The sequence below is a fragment of the Arvicola amphibius genome, chromosome 1 (genome assembly GCF_903992535.2).
Source record: "Arvicola amphibius chromosome 1, mArvAmp1.2, whole genome shotgun sequence".
Classification (NCBI taxonomy): Eukaryota; Metazoa; Chordata; class Mammalia; order Rodentia; family Cricetidae; genus Arvicola; species Arvicola amphibius.
The window spans coordinates 3907360-3924874 of record NC_052047.1 but is presented as its reverse complement, the minus strand read 5'-3'; the positions used below and the strand labels follow the sequence as shown (position 1 = coordinate 3924874).

The window sequence follows — 17515 nt, the reverse complement described above, 5'->3', positions numbered from 1 at the left end:
TGTTGCTTTCATTTACTTTGTCCCAATTTTTTGATCTTTTTTTTGAAAGAGAAAGCCTTAATTTAATTCTATGAAATGTCATAGTAGTCACCTTCTATAACCTTTGCAAAGAAAAGATTTTCTTCCTCTGAGAGCGCAGACCAAAGGATGATGTGAAAGTATGGCTCCTCATACCCCACCCTTTGATTGTCAGGGACCAAGTTGATGATGGGGAAGCCTGGCTCTCCATATGTGACTGTCATGCTGGGACTCCAATGACAGGATTGCTAGGGACTGCTGTTTCTGTTGAGTCTTTTCTAACTGTAAATGTTATTTGAGCCCAGATTTTCTAAGACAACTTCTGTGTATGCATCACCTGAATGGTAACAGTTATTTTTCTTCTTTTTTAATGATGGCAGACAGGTGGTGACAGAGAGGTCACAGGGAGCAGATGTCTGCTGGTGCCGCACCAATGGTAGGAGTGTTGGAGCTGATGATGCGGCGCCCCCTTCAGGTCAGCATCTTCAGATGACAGTGAGACCCAGAAGTCCTCCCGCTCCTTCCAGTCTGCAGTGGACCTAGAAGTCGGAGATGAAAATGGAGGTGCCAGGATCCACATGTGGTAATCCACTGTGTGGTTCTGAGTGGATTTGCCATAACAAGTACATGATTTATGCCTGATAATCATATGATGCTGGTCTTTATAACTAATCATTAATCTTCTGCACTTGATTTTATTTTCTATAAACTTTATTTATGGATGGAAGAAGGAAGACTTCCTCACATGACAGATCTAGACTTTGAAATATTGAACCAAGAAAAAAAAAACAACTGGAAAGTATGTTGAGAAGTACGCCCAATTGCTGCCCTGCCTAATTCTGTTCAGGAGACAATGAAGTAGCTTTTTAAAGCTGGAACTGCAAAGACTCCTGAGTACACTTCCAGCCACAAGTCAGCATTGCCATTCTTAGCCGGTGTGTAGAAGGAAAGGAGGGCATTTCTTTCCATGCTGCCGGAACTATGTGGTTGTGCATGTCAGGCGCCCTCTACTGGTAAACTTTAAACCATACGGATAAACCATAGTGTGGCCATGTCCCCATTGTGCTGGAGTTTGTATCAATAGTTAAGATGTTAAAACTACGCTCTTTTTTTGCCTACTTTCTCATAACTGATATCTGTGGGACTAGCTGTATTTCTTGGTTTTTTGTATTGTTTAGCTCTATAAAATGGCCCCAGAAGATCTCCAAATAGTGTCTCTAACTACAACAAAGGAGAATTGTATGGTTCCTTAAATTCATACTAAGTTTGATTTGGGACAATTTGCTTAGTGTGAATGTTTTCATGTCTTTTTCATGTCTCAGTTTATTTGAAACTCAATATTCAAAGCTCTCTAGTAGAACCAACTTATTAAATGTTACTTTAGTGTATAGTGAAGTGTTCAGTTAAGAAACTGTTCAAGAATGAGACTTTGTTTTGAAATTCATTATGAATCATAAAGCAAAAGTCATAGTTTTTCAGAGACATGGTCTCAGATATTTTTGGTCCGGTATGTCAGAATAGAATTTATAATACAAAGTCTGCTTTAATTAAAAGACTTTTTTTGCTGCAAGTCCCATCTGTTCTCAGAAAGCATCAGGTAGAGTTTGCATTAGTAGAAGAGGGAGGCTTCTACTGACTCTGTACATGTCTGTTCTCAACTAGAGGGGATGGTTTTCCTCTGTGTGTCGTATGGGCCTCTGCCATCTGAGGGGATAAGAAGGATACAGTTGAGGACGGGTGATTTACCCTCAGCTCTAGAGGCCAGTAGAGAAACCCTATTTTTAGTGCTTGTCTTACATTCTTGTATTAATTACTAGACTATATCAGTCATGTCTCCAATGAAACAGGAGCCGACAAGTCAGTTAATGAATGAAACATCTGATTTTAATGGGATTTTCATATGTTTCATCTCCATCTCTTCTATGAGTATGGTGAACAAGTGCTTCCTTCCTAGGTGGTAAAGTTTATCTTCCATGCATATTGAGTTTATATATTTATCATGTATACCTGCTGTTACATGAAAACAACTTTCAACTTGAAGTGCGGCCGTTATGTGGTATCCATGTTTATTGATCATGCGCCACATATTTACTGCAGTCCCTAAAGAGTATTTATGATATATATTATGTACTGTTTTATTATAATATTGTACAAAAATTCTTTACTTTTACCCATGAGTGCCATCTCTTTGTTTTTTGGTTTGTTTGGGTTTTTTCTTCTTGAGTCAAAGAATAAAAGTTTAATCCCTTTCCTCTACCTTGCCCTCTGTTGGTGTGAGTAGGAAGTGAATTGTTCAAATCTCTGCAATTAGAATTTCAGAAGTAGGGGATTCTGGTCACTTGACTTAATAAAGATTACATATATAATAAATTTGTCTATTTTTTAATTAAAAGCAATTAAGTTTTCCCTTTATTAGAGTATTAGTAATAGCCTAGACTGTGACAATGTCTGTATGTGTGGGATGGGGCACACAATGAAACAAGCCTGCATATGATAGCAAGTGCTTGTAACCAACCAGCAGCATTGCTTGAGGCTGTTACTCAGGTGTCTTACTCTTCAGATCCCTTAGAGCTGCAGCCTGAGACAGCTGAAGGGCAGGTACCTTTGGGACGGTGGATGATAGTGGCTGAGGCAGACTGGAAAGGGAGGTGTACAGAGGGTGTGTTGTCAAGGTGGCTAGCACTGCAGGCTGTTAGAACTGTAGTTTCTTTTTGCTATTCTGGGAAACACTAAAACACACAGTTCAGACATACCCCGTTTGAGGAAGTGGGTTTCAAAGCTATTCTGGGGAGAATGGTAGCTATTTCATGCAGTAATCAGAAGCCCTTGGTGACGTGTGATCCAGAAAAGAGCTGTAGCTGAACATGATGGCGCCTGACTGCAGTCTCAGCTCCTGAGAGGTAGAGGCAGAAGGATCCACAGTGTAGGGGCAGCCTGGGCTACGAGACTGGCTGAAGAAAAAGTAGAGAAAGCCGTAGCTGAAGATGGGTAGATATAGACTGAGGTGTGTGGCACAAATGGTTTGGACACAGGGCCACGTTGTCCTTAGGTGTGGCATTCACAGTTGGCTTCCTGGAACACAGCGCAGACAGTGTGCTGTGCACTTGGAACTGCCTGGCTTTGTAGTCCACCCAGAGCCCACGGAGAAGCTGGAAGGAAGCATAGTGAGAACACTGTGCTGAGGTTCTGCCCCGACAGTGTTTACTAGCCATGCGATCATGTCAGGACACCTGGTTTACATGAGTCCTCCTTTGTCATCTTCAACTTCGGAAGATGAATCCATACCTTGCCTTTCCTGTGGTGTGTATGGTCAAACTGAGCTTTACACAGCAGAGAGAGGGAGGTCATAGGTTCTTAACATAGCGCCTTGCTCCACAACAGAGTGGTCTTTGTTGAATAAGCAAGAAGAAAAAGATTTCTGAGCAGTTTTAAGTTTTCAAAGGGAAATTAAAGGGACATATATTGTCCAGTGATAACTAAAAGCTTTAAAGGCTCTTCTAAGTCATGACACATATTTCACAACTGCAGTTTCGGACTCCCTCTTCCTCATGTTACGTCATGAACGTGCCATATGTTACTGTGCATAGTATACAAAGTATATAATGTGCAAAGTACATAATATAAGTTGTATTATGACCGATTGTGTCCACATTTTAATAATAAATTATGAATGTATAATTTATAAGAAATAAAACACGTTAACCTCATTCCTGGTATTGAACAATTAGTGTTTTTTTTTTTTTTTCCTTTTTCATTCTCCAGACTTGGTTTTAATGTTTTTGTTCACTGGAAATAGATATTAAAATGGCAACCCCAGCTTGCTTCTTAGGTGCATTTGCTTGTAATTTTTCCCAACCTTTTACCCTGAAGTAATGTCTGTCTTTGATGTTGAGGTATATTTCTTCTTTGCAGCAGGATGGATCTTCCCTTTGCAGGTAACAGACAGAGTCTGTTGCCCTTGAGAGGATGTGTGTCAGCTCTCCACCCAGGAACCTTTAGCATCGCAGTATAGCATGCAAATCCAGGGAACCCTGAGTGCAAGCTTACATTACATAGGTGGGACTGCCACTGCTTTTTTCTGTATTGAATCTGTATTGAATCCTGTATAATAGTTTGTCCTAAAAATTCATACTACAAAGGAGGTCAAAACAAGGTAAAACTCTCAAATGTTTCCCGAGGATTATCACAATTACATAACCTTAGCCTCAGTCATTTATTTCTGTTACTTTAAAAACATCAAAGTTTCACCTTCACACTCCTCAGCAACAGAACTAAAGTTATTTTCTGTGACAATAAAGAGACCTAGGACCAGATGACCATGAAGGGGATTGATGACCCCGGAGCCCTTTTCCTTCTCCACTCAACTCAAATTTGTAACCCACAGCACTGACAGTGATAAAGGATGCCCAGTGAACATTGCTGATTGATGATAACACCCTCATAGTTTCACCAACAGTTGTAATTATTAGAGTCAGAAGCACAGTAGTTTTTTTTTTATTTTTTGGAGAAGACTAGCTTGCTAAAGTCAATATGATACAAGTATTAAACAGTATTTTGTCCAGATTTCCTGTTAATATAAACTATTCTAGTTTTCTACACCTCTCATTTTTTTTTTTTTAATGAAACCTATTTTGGGTCCAGAAGTACTTTTTAAAGCTTTTGGGGGCTTTATGTGACTATAAATTGCCCCACATTGGAAGCCATTTTGTAACTGGAAACTACTTTTGTTCCCATATGCCTTGACCCAAATAATCCCACAGAAAATATGTTAATTACAATACTGATTGGCCCATGTACTTTTAGCTACCTCTTACATCTTCAGTTAACCTATTTTTTATTAGTATACGTATTGCCATGTGGCTGTGGTGTTACCTCATTTTCTGCATGTCTTGTGGTTGGCTGGAGTCTGACCTGACTGCCTTTTTTTCCTCTGTATCTCTGTTCAGATATCCGTCCTGGCTTTACTCTGCTAAGCCATTGGGCAAATATCTTTATTCATTAACCTATAAGTGACAAAAAAAAAAAAAAAAACCCAAAAAACAGGACATCCCACATCACAAGTCCCTGGAGGGGAGCCGTCTTTAGTCTGTAAACACCTGGACTGCAGGAGAAAGCTATGGTTGACACTTAATTTCTGCACAACTGTCAACACACTCAAAGGTGGCTTTGCTGTCCCTCTGAGCTCAAGGCCCTGTCAACACACGCTCACTCGGGGTTTCCTCGACTTCCCACACATCACTGTCTCATTGCCCTAAGCTTTATCTATGTGCAGTGAAAGATTAAGGAGTAGAGCTCTCTCTCTGTGTGCGTAGGAGGTTGATCCCAAGACTACCTTCCAAATCCCTGCCCTACATACACCAAACATTTTTGTCTCTTAATTCCACAATAGCATTTTCTGGAAACAATCTAAACCATACATCTATTTCAGATCATTTATAGAATGCCCAGGATAGCTAATACACTATAAGTAATGTGTAGTCTTATGAAACAATGACACCTATTCAGCTTTGTCAAGTTTTGATCTATAGTCAATTGAACCTTCAGATTTAGAGCCTGAAGACATGGAGAGCAGACTTCCCTACGCTGACTATACTCCTTATACCACTGCCATGTATCCCATAATACACCTGGATATGTGGGGACCAGTAGCTCATCCGTGGATAGCACATTCTCCTCTCTACTGCCACACAACATTTGTTATTTACAGTAGTTTGCATTTAAGTGTTAGCCCAAATTGCCCCTCGGTGGTGCTACTGACAATGTTGTAAACTACAGTCTGAACTCAGCTCAGACTGGACCCTAGCTGGGTAAACAGAAAAATTGCTAGCAGATAAAAGACTAAAATCAGCATTCCTCAGAAACTTGTGAAGTGGGTTTCTCTTTGAAGGAACTATTACATCCCTTATTGCTGACAGGTTTATGTCCTGCCTGGTCCCAGTTCCAAAGAAACACAAAGGCCTACATTAATTATCAGCTGGTTGCTCAGGTTTCTTTTTTTATTTTATTTTATTTTTGGTTTTTCAAGACAGGGTTTCTCTGTAGCTTTGGAGCCTGTCCTGGAACTAGCTCTTGTAGACCAGGCTGGTCTCGAACTCACAGAGATCCGCCTGCCTCTGCCTCCCGAGTGCTGGGAAAGGCGTGCGCCACCACCGCCCGGCTTGAAATCTTAGTTATGATTGTTTTTAAAATAGATTTTGTGTCTTGAGATAAGAAATCTGTAATTCCTTTCTTTCCATCTTTGAATGTAGCAATAAATTTTCATATTATTAATGATTGCTAATTGCAGTCTGGATTACTGTTGTGCCCACATCTTGAGTCCCCCAATGAGACCACCAAGGAGCTGGTTGCTGATGCAAGCACCCAAGGGTCTTTTTTGGACAAGCTCGAGCCTGGTCCACAACCCAACACTTAGACACAACAGACGAAGGGAATGTGGTCCCCAACTCCGGGGAGGGTGAGTTTTAAAGGAAAACACACACACACACACACACACACACACACACACACACACAGGGCATTACATGTGTTGGTGTTTCAGGATTGGATTGTGGTATGGGGCAAGTGGATTTTTAAAATCATTGGTCAAGCTATTGGCTCAAAACCACAAACTGCCTACAGTATGTCTGCCAGAATATCTGGACTTGTAATTTTTATTACCATGTCTTCTGATTGACTATGTCTATGGGTTTGTTTAAATTTTGCTGCCACAGAACATTCTGATTTTTTTTATTAGGAACTGAATTCAAACACTTGTGACCAGATGTCTTAAAATGAGGCCCCTTTTCAAGATGGAGTCTGTGAGGCTAAGTAGATTTTTCTAGGTCCTCACATTACTTGTGAACCTCCTTCTATATTCTCACTTTAGGAATATTTGATCATGTTTATTGACATGCCTAGAAAGTTGCAATTTAAAGTTTGAATAACATTTTTTGAACAAGAGAGGTTTCACATTCTTCCAGCCATGTCTGAGTAGAGCACACTGACGTGGCAGAGGTTTAGACCCATAGTTTGTTTTCTCCTAATTCCCAAAGCCTAAGCTTCTGGATCTCGAGGCACAGGGTTTAGAGCATGCCATTGTTCTGAGGCTCCAGGTTTGTCTGGTGTTGGAATGCTAATTATTTCCCTCAAGAATAACAGAGCTTCTGGCAGCTGTGTTTAGCAGGTTTTGTTTTCCTGCCTTTTCTGGAGTTGACCCTGTACTTGGGAGGTTTGGATGTGCTGATGGCAGGAGGGAAGCTGGGAAGGCATTAGGTTAGATTCACTGCTGCTGTCCCTCAACCCTGGCTGCTTTGGTTGTTATCAGAGCTCTGCACACAGCTGCTCCCACCCTGTCTGCTTTAAGGATGCTCCTGCAGGAGGCTTGCCTGAGCAACTGGACCCTCACAGGCAGGAGCTCCCCACCCAAGATGTCAGCTCTTAGAAAGGAAATCTGGTTGTGTTGACGATGGCATTTTAAACTGTTTCACATGCTCAGTTCTCTAAAGGTCTAACTTTAAAGCAGACACTGATAACTTGTGAAATGAGACATTCAAATTTCATTGTATTGTTTTTCCTTGGAAGTCTTAAGCTGCTTTATTACTGACTTGGTGTCCCTAACTACTGTCCTTTTGAAATCTACGTTTTCTTAGAGTTTCACTTATTTTCTTTCTTTTTTATTTATGTGTTTAGTATTGTGTGTTTACATGTCAGGATTCCCTTGTAGAGCTGAGGGGACAAATTGTGCCATCAATTCTCTCCTCCACCCTTGTGTGGGTTCCAGAGACAGAGCTGTGTCGCCAGGCTGGCACTGCTGGAGCCTTTAGAGCTCTTCCCCACTGAGCTCTCTCGCTAACCCTACCTATTATTTTCTAGTTGCTTCTTTCAAAAACTGTTTTTAGATGAAGACTTTCCTTTTAGAAGACGTATTAAAAACATTGAAGCTCTTCACTGAGGAAGCCTGGGGAATCTCCCTGAGAGAAACGTGTTTGCAGCTTTCCCCAATTTTGTAACTTCCCTTAGTTCGGGACTCGGGTTTGCTGTGATTTTTTCTGTGCCAAGGATGCTGAAGAGAGTTTAAAGGGAAAGAAAGTGTAAAAACTATCCACAGAGAGAGGACTGCTCTCCCTCAGTCAGCAGAGTCACCCCTGGCCTTCCTGCCCTCCAGCACCTTGGCTAAGTTAACAGGGCTTTGAGTTCTTTACTTTCAATTTCATTTCTGCCGTACCACGTGAATTTTTTGCAGTGTCTGTGTGTGTGTGTGTGTGTGTGTGTGGTGGGTTGGCTTATAATAAGAGCAGCATAGGAAGCCAGAGGCAGGAGAGCAAAGGCAAGACAGAGGCAGCTGAGAACTGTTCTTGCACCTGTGGAATGGGGACCAGATATATTTACTTTTTCTTCCTTTAAGAAGCAACTGATCCTGGAAGCTGAAGTTAATTTCCATTTCCAAGAGGCAACTGAAGGACATTCGGGAGAGGCAGGTTTGTGTTGTCTGGTCTGCAGGGCTGTGGCTGGCTTTAGGTGTAAAAAGCTCAGGTTCTTTCTTTTGACAAGAGATAGATGTGAAGCGGCAGCCTGACACTCCAGTCCCCGCTGCCCTGCCAGCTTCAGCTCAGGCCACTGGCAAGGCTCTATGCACTTTGTCATGCTATTGATTTATTCTCATACATGGGAGGACGTTGCCGAGAACCTGTGACGTCACCTGTTATCTAGATGCTCAGCATTCTGTACATTCTCCTCAGCATAATGTCCTCAGGCTCATCTGTGTGGCAGTGTGCAGTAGAATTCTGTTCTTTTCTCTGGCTGAATAACATTCCATCGTGTGGGCTGTCACACTCTGTGAATCTACACATCTGTGGATGATCTGTTGGTGAGAGATTGGGTTACATCCACATTTTGGATACTGTGCTTATGACTGCCATGATCATTGGTGTTCAAATGACTGTCCAAATCTGTATCTGTGTTGTATGTAACTGAAACAGAGTTCTTGGATCAAAGGTTACTGTTCATCATGTAAGAAGCCAAGACTGTTCTCAGTGAGGTAGCATCATTCTCTGTTCTTAGCTGCAGTGCACAAGTATCTAAGTGATCTGAATTCTGGTTCACATTTATTTGTTTTTGTTTTGTGTGGTAGCTGTTCTGGTGGGTACAAAGTGACGTTTTCTGGTTTTAAGTGGCAGTTCCTCAGTGTTTCTGAAAGCCATGTCATAATGCAGACTGGGTTTGAAAGATTGTTGAGCAAATAAATTGAGGTCTTAAGATAGCCTCATTCTTGGAGGCAGAGGCAGGCGGATCTCTGTGAGTTCGAGAACAGCCTGGTCTACAAGAGCTAGTTCCAGGACAGGCTCCAAAGCCACAGAGAAACCCTGTCTCGAAAAAACCAAAAAAAAAAAAAAAAAAAAAAAAAGATAGCCTCATTCTTGTGTAAACTGCAAACACAAGCAAAATCAAGCAAGTGATTTCAAGTAATTATTTATGTTACCCAGAAGCAAGACTTAACCTCAGTAAAGTCTAAGAAGCCAAGTCACACGAGATCACGTGACTATCGACGTTTACAACAGTCTCCAGATCCAAAAGACAGAAATCTCGTAGCTCAAGTTTCTTAATTTAGCTCCCATGTCTTCCTATCACACATGTTGCTGTGGGAACATAGACACTTTATCTTTCAGCCTCGTACTTCCAAGTTTGTACACTGCATCTTTTCCAAATAAATTCTTTATAATTTTAGCATTGTCTTGTACAGAGTAATTAGCAATATTGAATGTTTTCTCATGTGCTTATGGCCATTCATAAATCTGCTTTGGAGAAATAAGAGTCCAATGTTCTGCCCAATTTAAAATTGAGTTGTAGAGATGGCTCAGCATTTAAGAGCATTGCCTGCTCTTCCAAATGTCCTGAGTTCAATTCCCAGCAACCACATGGTGGCTCACAACCATCTGTAATGGGGTCTGGTGCCCTCTTCTGTTCTGCAGTCATACACACAGACTATTGTATACATAATAAATAAATATTTTTTTAAAAATTGAGTTGTAACTGTTGAGGTTTAAGATAGTAATCTTATATCACATATTTAATGTACAGTGCTCACCCTTTGGTGCACAAAAATTCCTAATTTTGCAACATGGATTTTATCTATGTTCACCCTGTGGAGACTTTGATATCACATTCAAGAAATAATCTGCCTTTGAAATCCAAGTTAGGTAAAAGAGAGAGGAGGTTAGCCCCAGGCTAGCCTATTACAATTAAGGGCTGCCTTGCTCCCTGCAGACACAATCTGTCAGGAGGGGGGTTGTCAACAGTGAAAAGTTAAGTGAACACACATGTAATTAACACTGTTTATGCATTTGGACATCTCAGTGTGTGTGTGATTCATGGGTGTGTTCCAAAGCTCCTAAACATTTTCAGCCACTTTAAATTTACAGAGGGAACAAGTGCTTAGAACCCACTGCTCTGCCATTTTGCTGGGTCTTTAAGGCTTTGCAAACTCACTTACCTCATTGGTAGTGCAATAATCTGTAACCTGTAGGCACTTACAGATTGTGTGAGGTAACATGCTAAAGGCATTCATTACAAGGCTTAACATATTGAAGGACTTTATGAAGATAGCCCTTGTTTGGGTTTTATTCCATTGAGGTCAATCTTCATTCATGCTAAATCTTCTTTAGAACTGTGAAAGATTGATAGAGAATGTCCTCTGTAACTGCTTGCTGCCAATAGGAAATGTACAAATGTCATCAGCCCTAACTCTCCTTGGGCTTGGGTAACACTGAGGCAGAGAATGGCTTTTGTATTTTTCTTGCAGATTGTTCTAGCTTGGCAAGTTGCTATGGCCAGACCACAAATGATGGCTCCCATTTGTCTGGTGGAGAACCACAAGGATCAGCTGTCTGTGAACCAAACAGCCATAGATATTCTGAACAACATTTCCCAGCCAGTGGTAGTTGTAGCTATTGTTGGATTGTACCGTACAGGGAAGTCCTACCTGATGAACCGTCTGGCAGGACAGAATCAAGGTGAGTGGCATGCTGGGAACTAGCCAAAGGTGTGACTGTCTTTTTGCCATTATCTTAATTCTGATTCCCAATTAAAACAAAGGAAAGCCAAATTCCTTTCAACACATCTACCCTCTCATGCTAATTTGCATGTGTAATTACTGCTCGACAAAAAACTGTTTCCTACATTCTTTATTTCCATTCCATCAAGGAAACTCTCACCCAGGAGTGCTCAAGACAGGTCCTTTTCTAATGCCCTAAGCAATGGGATCTTGTGTGTTGGTCTCTGGTCTCATATATCAGGTTTTCTTTCTCAATAAAATATTTCCACCAGGGGGGAATTTCTTTGAATACCTAAGACTTTAAACATTTGTGTAGGGCTGGAGAAATGATCTAGGCTGCTCATGAAGAGGACAGGATTTGGTACCCAGTGCCCATGTGGTCACTCAAAATTCTCTGTAACTCCAGCTCTGAAGGATTTGGTGCCCTTATTTGGCCTTTATACATTTGGGGCATGTGCATGGCGCACTCACATATGTGCAGGCAAAATTCTTATAGTCATAAAATGAAATCAATAAATCTTAATAACTATTCATTTATAAACAAATCTTTAAAAAATTTTAAAGGAATTTATATCCTTTTATAGCTGTACACTCCTGTTTGTTTTGCTGGTTTTCTTTACAAACTTTGAATATTAAAAACTATTCTAACAATTTCCTTTTTTTAAAGTTTCTCATTTTTCTCTGGTGTGTCTCTGACACGGAACCCATACTATTTCCCACAATTTGTAAAAAAAAAAAATACCTCTTTTTTGATTGTTTTTGGCCAAACTACTGATAGTTCCCCTGCCTCTGTCTCCTGCCTTCGGGGATGGCAGGCAGGTGTGTACAGCCATGGCTGGCTCAAAACCCTCACTGCCGCCACCAGAGGGCGCCATGTTCTCTTCGTGGATGCCTCTGTTTCCATTTGGAGCTCTTCTGAGGCACCATTCTCTTGATAAATGCCCACTATAGCTTGACATAGATGACCTATAAACTAATATATATTTGAGGACAGATGAAGCACCATTTTGACTGTTGAGATTCACCGCACTGCCAATTCTACTGCTTACATCTGATTTTCGTGTGCATTGTTCTCTTCTTTGCTTTTCATGGCTGGGTCTGAAACACCGGAGAGAACTACTTGATGGGGAAGGACTCATCTCAACATGGTTTCAGAGATTTCACTCCCAGTGTTTGGACTTGTTGATCCTGGGACTCTGGTGACATCACAGAGGCAGCTGCATGGAAGACTGGTAGCAGAGATTGAGGAAGGGACTGGGAAGAGTTAAGACTTCTGTATCCCCCATCTAGGCTTCAACTCCCAACCCTTCAGAATCCAGGATGGTGCTGGCTTCCATGAACTGAATTCTTAGCCTACGAGGCTTCCGGGCACTGATGTTTTAGCACACGAGGCTCTGGGCACTGATTTTTTTTAGCACACAAGGCTTCCTGTGCAAGACATACATAAACTGACCCTTACTTCTCACCTCTCCCCGCAGGCTTCCCTCTGGGCTCCACTGTGCAGTCTGAAACCAAGGGCATCTGGATGTGGTGTGTGCCCCATCCAAGCAAGCCAAACCACACCCTGGTCCTCCTGGACACTGAGGGCCTGGGCGACGTGGAAAAGGTAGGATGAGGTTCATGGTGACTGTTATGAGCCCTTGTTATCTAACTGGTTGACCTATTCATGAATAGATCTAATAGTTCTACAGACGGATCTACAGTAGGTGAGATAAAGACTGATTTATTTAGATTTCACATTTAGACAAGGTTAGATTTTTGTTATTGCTTTTGTTTTTAAGACGGGTTTTCTCTGTGCAGCTTTGAAGTCTATCCTAGAACTTGCTCTGTAGACCAGGCTGGCTTCAAACTCACAGAGATTCTCTTGCTCATAGCTCCCAAGTACTGTATTAAAGACCTGTACCACCATTGCCCATTGAAATGGTGTATTATATTAGGCGATACATGCTTTTATTTCTTGCCATTTGAGTGAATGATTTGATTCAATCCAATAAAAATTTATTTAGTAGTTAAATTCCTGGTTTCTAGGTATAGTAGTTAGATATTAGTGAACAAAATAAAGGTTTTTCTTTCTAAGAACCTTCCTAGTTTCACTGAGGATCCTTCCTGTGTGTTTCTCATATAGTCCAGTGATGCGGCGAAGATTGGAAATAACCAAAAATAGTCCTTTTATAATTATTCAATTTTAATACAAAGGGAGATAAGGGAACTTACAGAACCAAGGGTCCAGCGGAGTGAGCGCGGGGCAAACGAACGGGGCGCCTTCCGGCTCCCCAATCCTATTTAAGGGGCATGGCTACCCCGCTGGAGCAGCCACGCCCCTGAACGCAGGGATTGGGCCAGCTGCCCCAACATCTCCCCTTTTTTGTCTAAATAAGACAGATTCAGAAACCAAATACAACTATATACAATGGGAACTGATCATATAAAATTACAAAAAGTAAACAATATCAGGCGAGAAGTATATAACGAAGAATTTTTCTAATCACTCTACTTTGAGAAGTCTAAATAGTCTAGAAGGTAGCTACCATTATCTAATCTTCAACCCCATCAAAGATCTGAGAAGGAGAGTAAAATTACCAAAGCAACCAAGAAGCACAAACGAGAAACTTCCAAAAAGTGCAACAGAAGACAGAGACAATTGACTACCTGGGCAACCACACGAAGTCTTGATAGCAATGTTGAGGCAACCAACTTTGGCTGAGGCCTGAAAAAACCTGACATACCATTATACAATGGCAAGGAACCTTTAGTAGAACTATCCTATCCTGTCTTGGCAAGATAAGACAATTCTGTTTTATCCACTTATGGATATTTCGTACTTTAGTCAGTAATGGAGGTATGGGCTTTTCTTTGCCCCAAGGCCAGTTCTGCCAAGTAGAAGACAAACTCCCAGTGGAGTGTCTTTGGTGCTCAACGTTCTCTCGGGAGTAGAGCATTGTTGCCAGGAGTGATTGTGTCTCATAAATACAAAACTGTAGGTTAGATTAAAGGCCATGTTCTACAGTTCTTCAAAGAGGTTGAAGATTATGCTATCTATACTAAATACAACCTCTATGTGTCTAAAAAACCTGATTGTCCTAAATATAAATATGACCAACATAAAATTCTCAACACTTATGTAACTGTATGACTAATAGAATAGACAACTGTGCAAAAAATGAAGACAGTGATTTCCAAATGTAAACAGGGTCCTTACATAAATAATATCTGAGGTAGAAATGTACAGTGCAATATGGTAAACAATGTCAATATAACAATTGTTTCAAACAGAGGTAGTATCATACTCTCATACAATGTTCAACATATCAATATACAAGAATCAACACTCATATAGTTTTTTTTTTAAAGAGAAAAAAAAGGAAGAAAAACAATAACTCACAAAAATCAATTATTCCTTCAGATCACCAGTTAATCCCTCCCTCCCCCCCCCCCCTTTTTTTTTTAAATACATATAGATATACACATAATTTATACCCCTGAGTCCATATAAAGCCTTCCACAACCCGACCACCCTATGCCAGCCACCAATTAGTGTCCCTAAATCTGAGGGTAAACTTTGTTGGGAGGGGGGGCGTCGTCATCCAAGATTGCTTCCAGCTGACATAGGGGCGACTTTTCTTCCCAGGGGTTCCTGTGAAAGCAAATGATGGTAGAATACCCAGGGTAACATTTCGTCTAGGAAAAATGAGTCCAGCCTCTGAATTTTTTTTTTTTTTTTGAAAAATGAGGCCAGAATGTTGTCAAAAATGTGCACCATTCAAAAGTGTTCTGTGCAATTGGTACCAAAAAACAGGCCAAATATTAGCGCTACTAAAACATGACGTCATAATAACTAGTTGGAGTTGATGTTGCGGGGCCCCGTCTTCATCCTGGAAACTGCAAAGATTACTGAAGAAAAAAATTTTTGTCGTTTGTTGTGAGAGAGATAAGCATTATCTACAAGGACACATACAGACGTATACGTGCATATCTTCAATGAAAGGTGCATTAAAAACAACCATAGATATGAATGAAGGCAAAGAAGGCAAATATATTGGTACCATTATCAACATTATTGTTATTAATATTCTGTCTCATAATATTACTCCTAACCTGAGACAGAAACTCTGAGAAATCTCTTATAAACAAGCTTGGAATTGGAGAGGGACTGGGCCAGAGTCCAACTCCAAGAAACCAGCTCTGAATATCTATGAAGAAATGCATATTGACACACATACAAAAATTGTTTTTTATACTCACCGAGCTTACCCAATGTTAATGCTGATCCTTTGCCATAAAGATCACAAAATAGAGCAAAATCAAGGAAAAGCAAGCATTCTGAACAGCATCCAAAAGGAAACCCGGTCAGCTTACTGCCCTGACCCTGTAACAACCACTGTTGCTGTATGCCAAGGTCACCACCCACCATCCACCTCAGGAGCTCTGTCTCCGCCCCTCCACCCCCAAATTCAGAACTCTTCTCCTTCATTCTATTCTTGCTTCATCTTCACAGCCCTGGGATGAGGCACAGGGTTAGCCCAGCGTGGTCCACATCAAAGCTCTGGCCACCGGGAAACTGGGGACGGGGAAGCTGCCCCTGAAGTGGCAACTGCTGCTCTCCGAGATGGACGCAGGTTAAGATCTCTCCTGGTAAGCCACAACTCGTGGTGCTACCCAGATTACTAAATATGGGTTAAAGCAAGATGTGAGAATCAGCCAATAAGAGGCTACAGATAATGGGCCAGGCAGTGTTTTAAAAGAATACAGTTTCCGTGTAATTATTTCGGGTGTAAAGCTAGCCGGCTGCCGGGTGGCGGGACACAGCCCCACCGCTTCACACTACAGATTGGCGCCCAACGTGGGGCTAAATCCACTTAAAAACCTTGCCCGCTTGAGATCGGAAAGAAAGTTCTCTGAGACCATACCAATGGCTCACTGCTCCCTTCCTGCACCTGAGCAGATGGCGGAATCAGGCTTAGGCGAGCGGGAGAGCATGGCGGATTTCTGCCGCCATAGAGAGAGATGTTTTCAGACTGCGCGTCAGATTTGGCTGTAACTTGGATTAAAAGAGTTTCTGTGCTGCACGCTCAGTATCAAAATTAAACTGCTGAGTGCGGCTCCAATGTCGACTTCTGTGTGCCTGGAACTGTGTGCGGCTCAGGGGCACCAAATGACTGAGGCAGGAGCGGCTTTGGCTCTGCTCCGCCATGCTGAACTGTACTGATCTCAGGCAGGATCTATCGTAATTACCACAATAACAGCGCAGTTAAGGTTTGGACTTGGCTGTAAACAGGCGGTACCGTATTACCCCTACCTGGCGCAACTTAAGTTTTTAAGAAGTGGTTAACCTTTTAAGAAGTGCTCCTGGATATTAAAAAATTGCAGATTCACAACAGGATAGATTCAGACATAAAAGACTTTTAAATGAGTCACAGTGTTGGATGAATGTATGTAGGCTTGAGAGAGAGAGAAGAAAATATAAAAAATAAAGTTAATGCTTGAAAAAAGGGGTAAAGTCTTTAAAGAGACAGAATAAAGTAAAGTGATAGAATGAAAATAAGCCGCATAAAAATGGAAAATTCACAGAGAGTCTGGATTATGTATTTTGTTGTGTTTTCTTTGATTTTTTTGACTGTAAAGGAGCTAAGTACAGAGAGACATTTCATTATATGGGCTGCCAGTCTAGACCAGAATAGACATTTTAATGGTATGACTTCAGGATTTGGATCTAAGAACATGATGCTTTGGAAAAGAGTTTCTTCTTTTGTTTTCACAGAGGACGAGACTCTGTGGATTGCTTCTATCCCAATATGGTATGATAGACCACGCCCTCCTGAAAGGTTGCTATGAACATCTTCAAAAAATTACTTCACTCAACTGCCAACTGAGAGGAACCTAGCACACAGGTTACACCATAAAAGACCTAAATAACAGCGCCCCCATTCAGCAGGAAGCAGTTTGGAGAGAAATAACTGCGCCCACATTCCCAAATATTGATTATAAATGTTCTTTTACATTTAAAGGGGGATATGATATAGATATGAATAATTTGCATTGGTATGGATTTTAAGGTCAATTTGTTATATGTATATGTATTTCTGATTTTGATTAAGCTATTGTGATTGTAGTTCATTTTAAAGAATGTAATGTATAATTAGGAAATATAGGTTGTTAATGGATAATCATCGATTAATAGTCAAGCTTGTAGTCACGTTAGTCATTTTCTAGATGTGCATAGATATATTTCAGATAGGCATTCTTCATATCTTTCAAAGACTGCAGAATATGGCATTTAATGTTTTAATAACTTAGGGTTTTTCATGACAATGAGACACGTCTGCTCCTGGCAGCACCAATCTACTTCAAGAGGAAGATGGGCATCGAAGAGGCTACTTATGGAGTTTGTTAGCCATTTGGGCAAGAAACTGCTCTTGCCTGGACTGTTGCATAAACTGGACACAAGGAACCCACAGAAAGAGGACTGCT

General features: G+C 41.1%; 2 protein-coding genes across 4 annotated transcripts in view; both read left to right on the top strand.

Moving 5' to 3' along the window:
- The window catches only part of LOC119811481 (THO complex subunit 2-like), a 36134-nt gene extending 32409 nt beyond the window's left edge, over positions 1 to 3725 (top strand). For both annotated transcript variants that reach the window (XM_038325419.1, XM_038325414.1), the window contains one exon: positions 399 to 3725. The gene's annotated coding sequence lies outside the window, so the exon portion shown is untranslated. The remainder of the gene's footprint in view (positions 1 to 398) is intronic.
- A 4543-nt stretch (positions 3726 to 8268) lies between these two features.
- Positions 8269 to 17515, top strand: part of LOC119810706 (guanylate-binding protein 6-like) — an 81677-nt gene continuing 72430 nt past the window's right edge. For both annotated transcript variants that reach the window (XM_038324326.1, XM_038324331.1), the window contains exons 1-3: positions 8269 to 8474; positions 10796 to 11006; positions 12526 to 12653. In XM_038324326.1, coding sequence (XP_038180254.1) covers positions 10820 to 11006; positions 12526 to 12653 — 315 coding nt within the window. In that variant the 5' untranslated portion in view covers positions 8269 to 8474; positions 10796 to 10819. The remainder of the gene's footprint in view (positions 8475 to 10795; positions 11007 to 12525; positions 12654 to 17515) is intronic.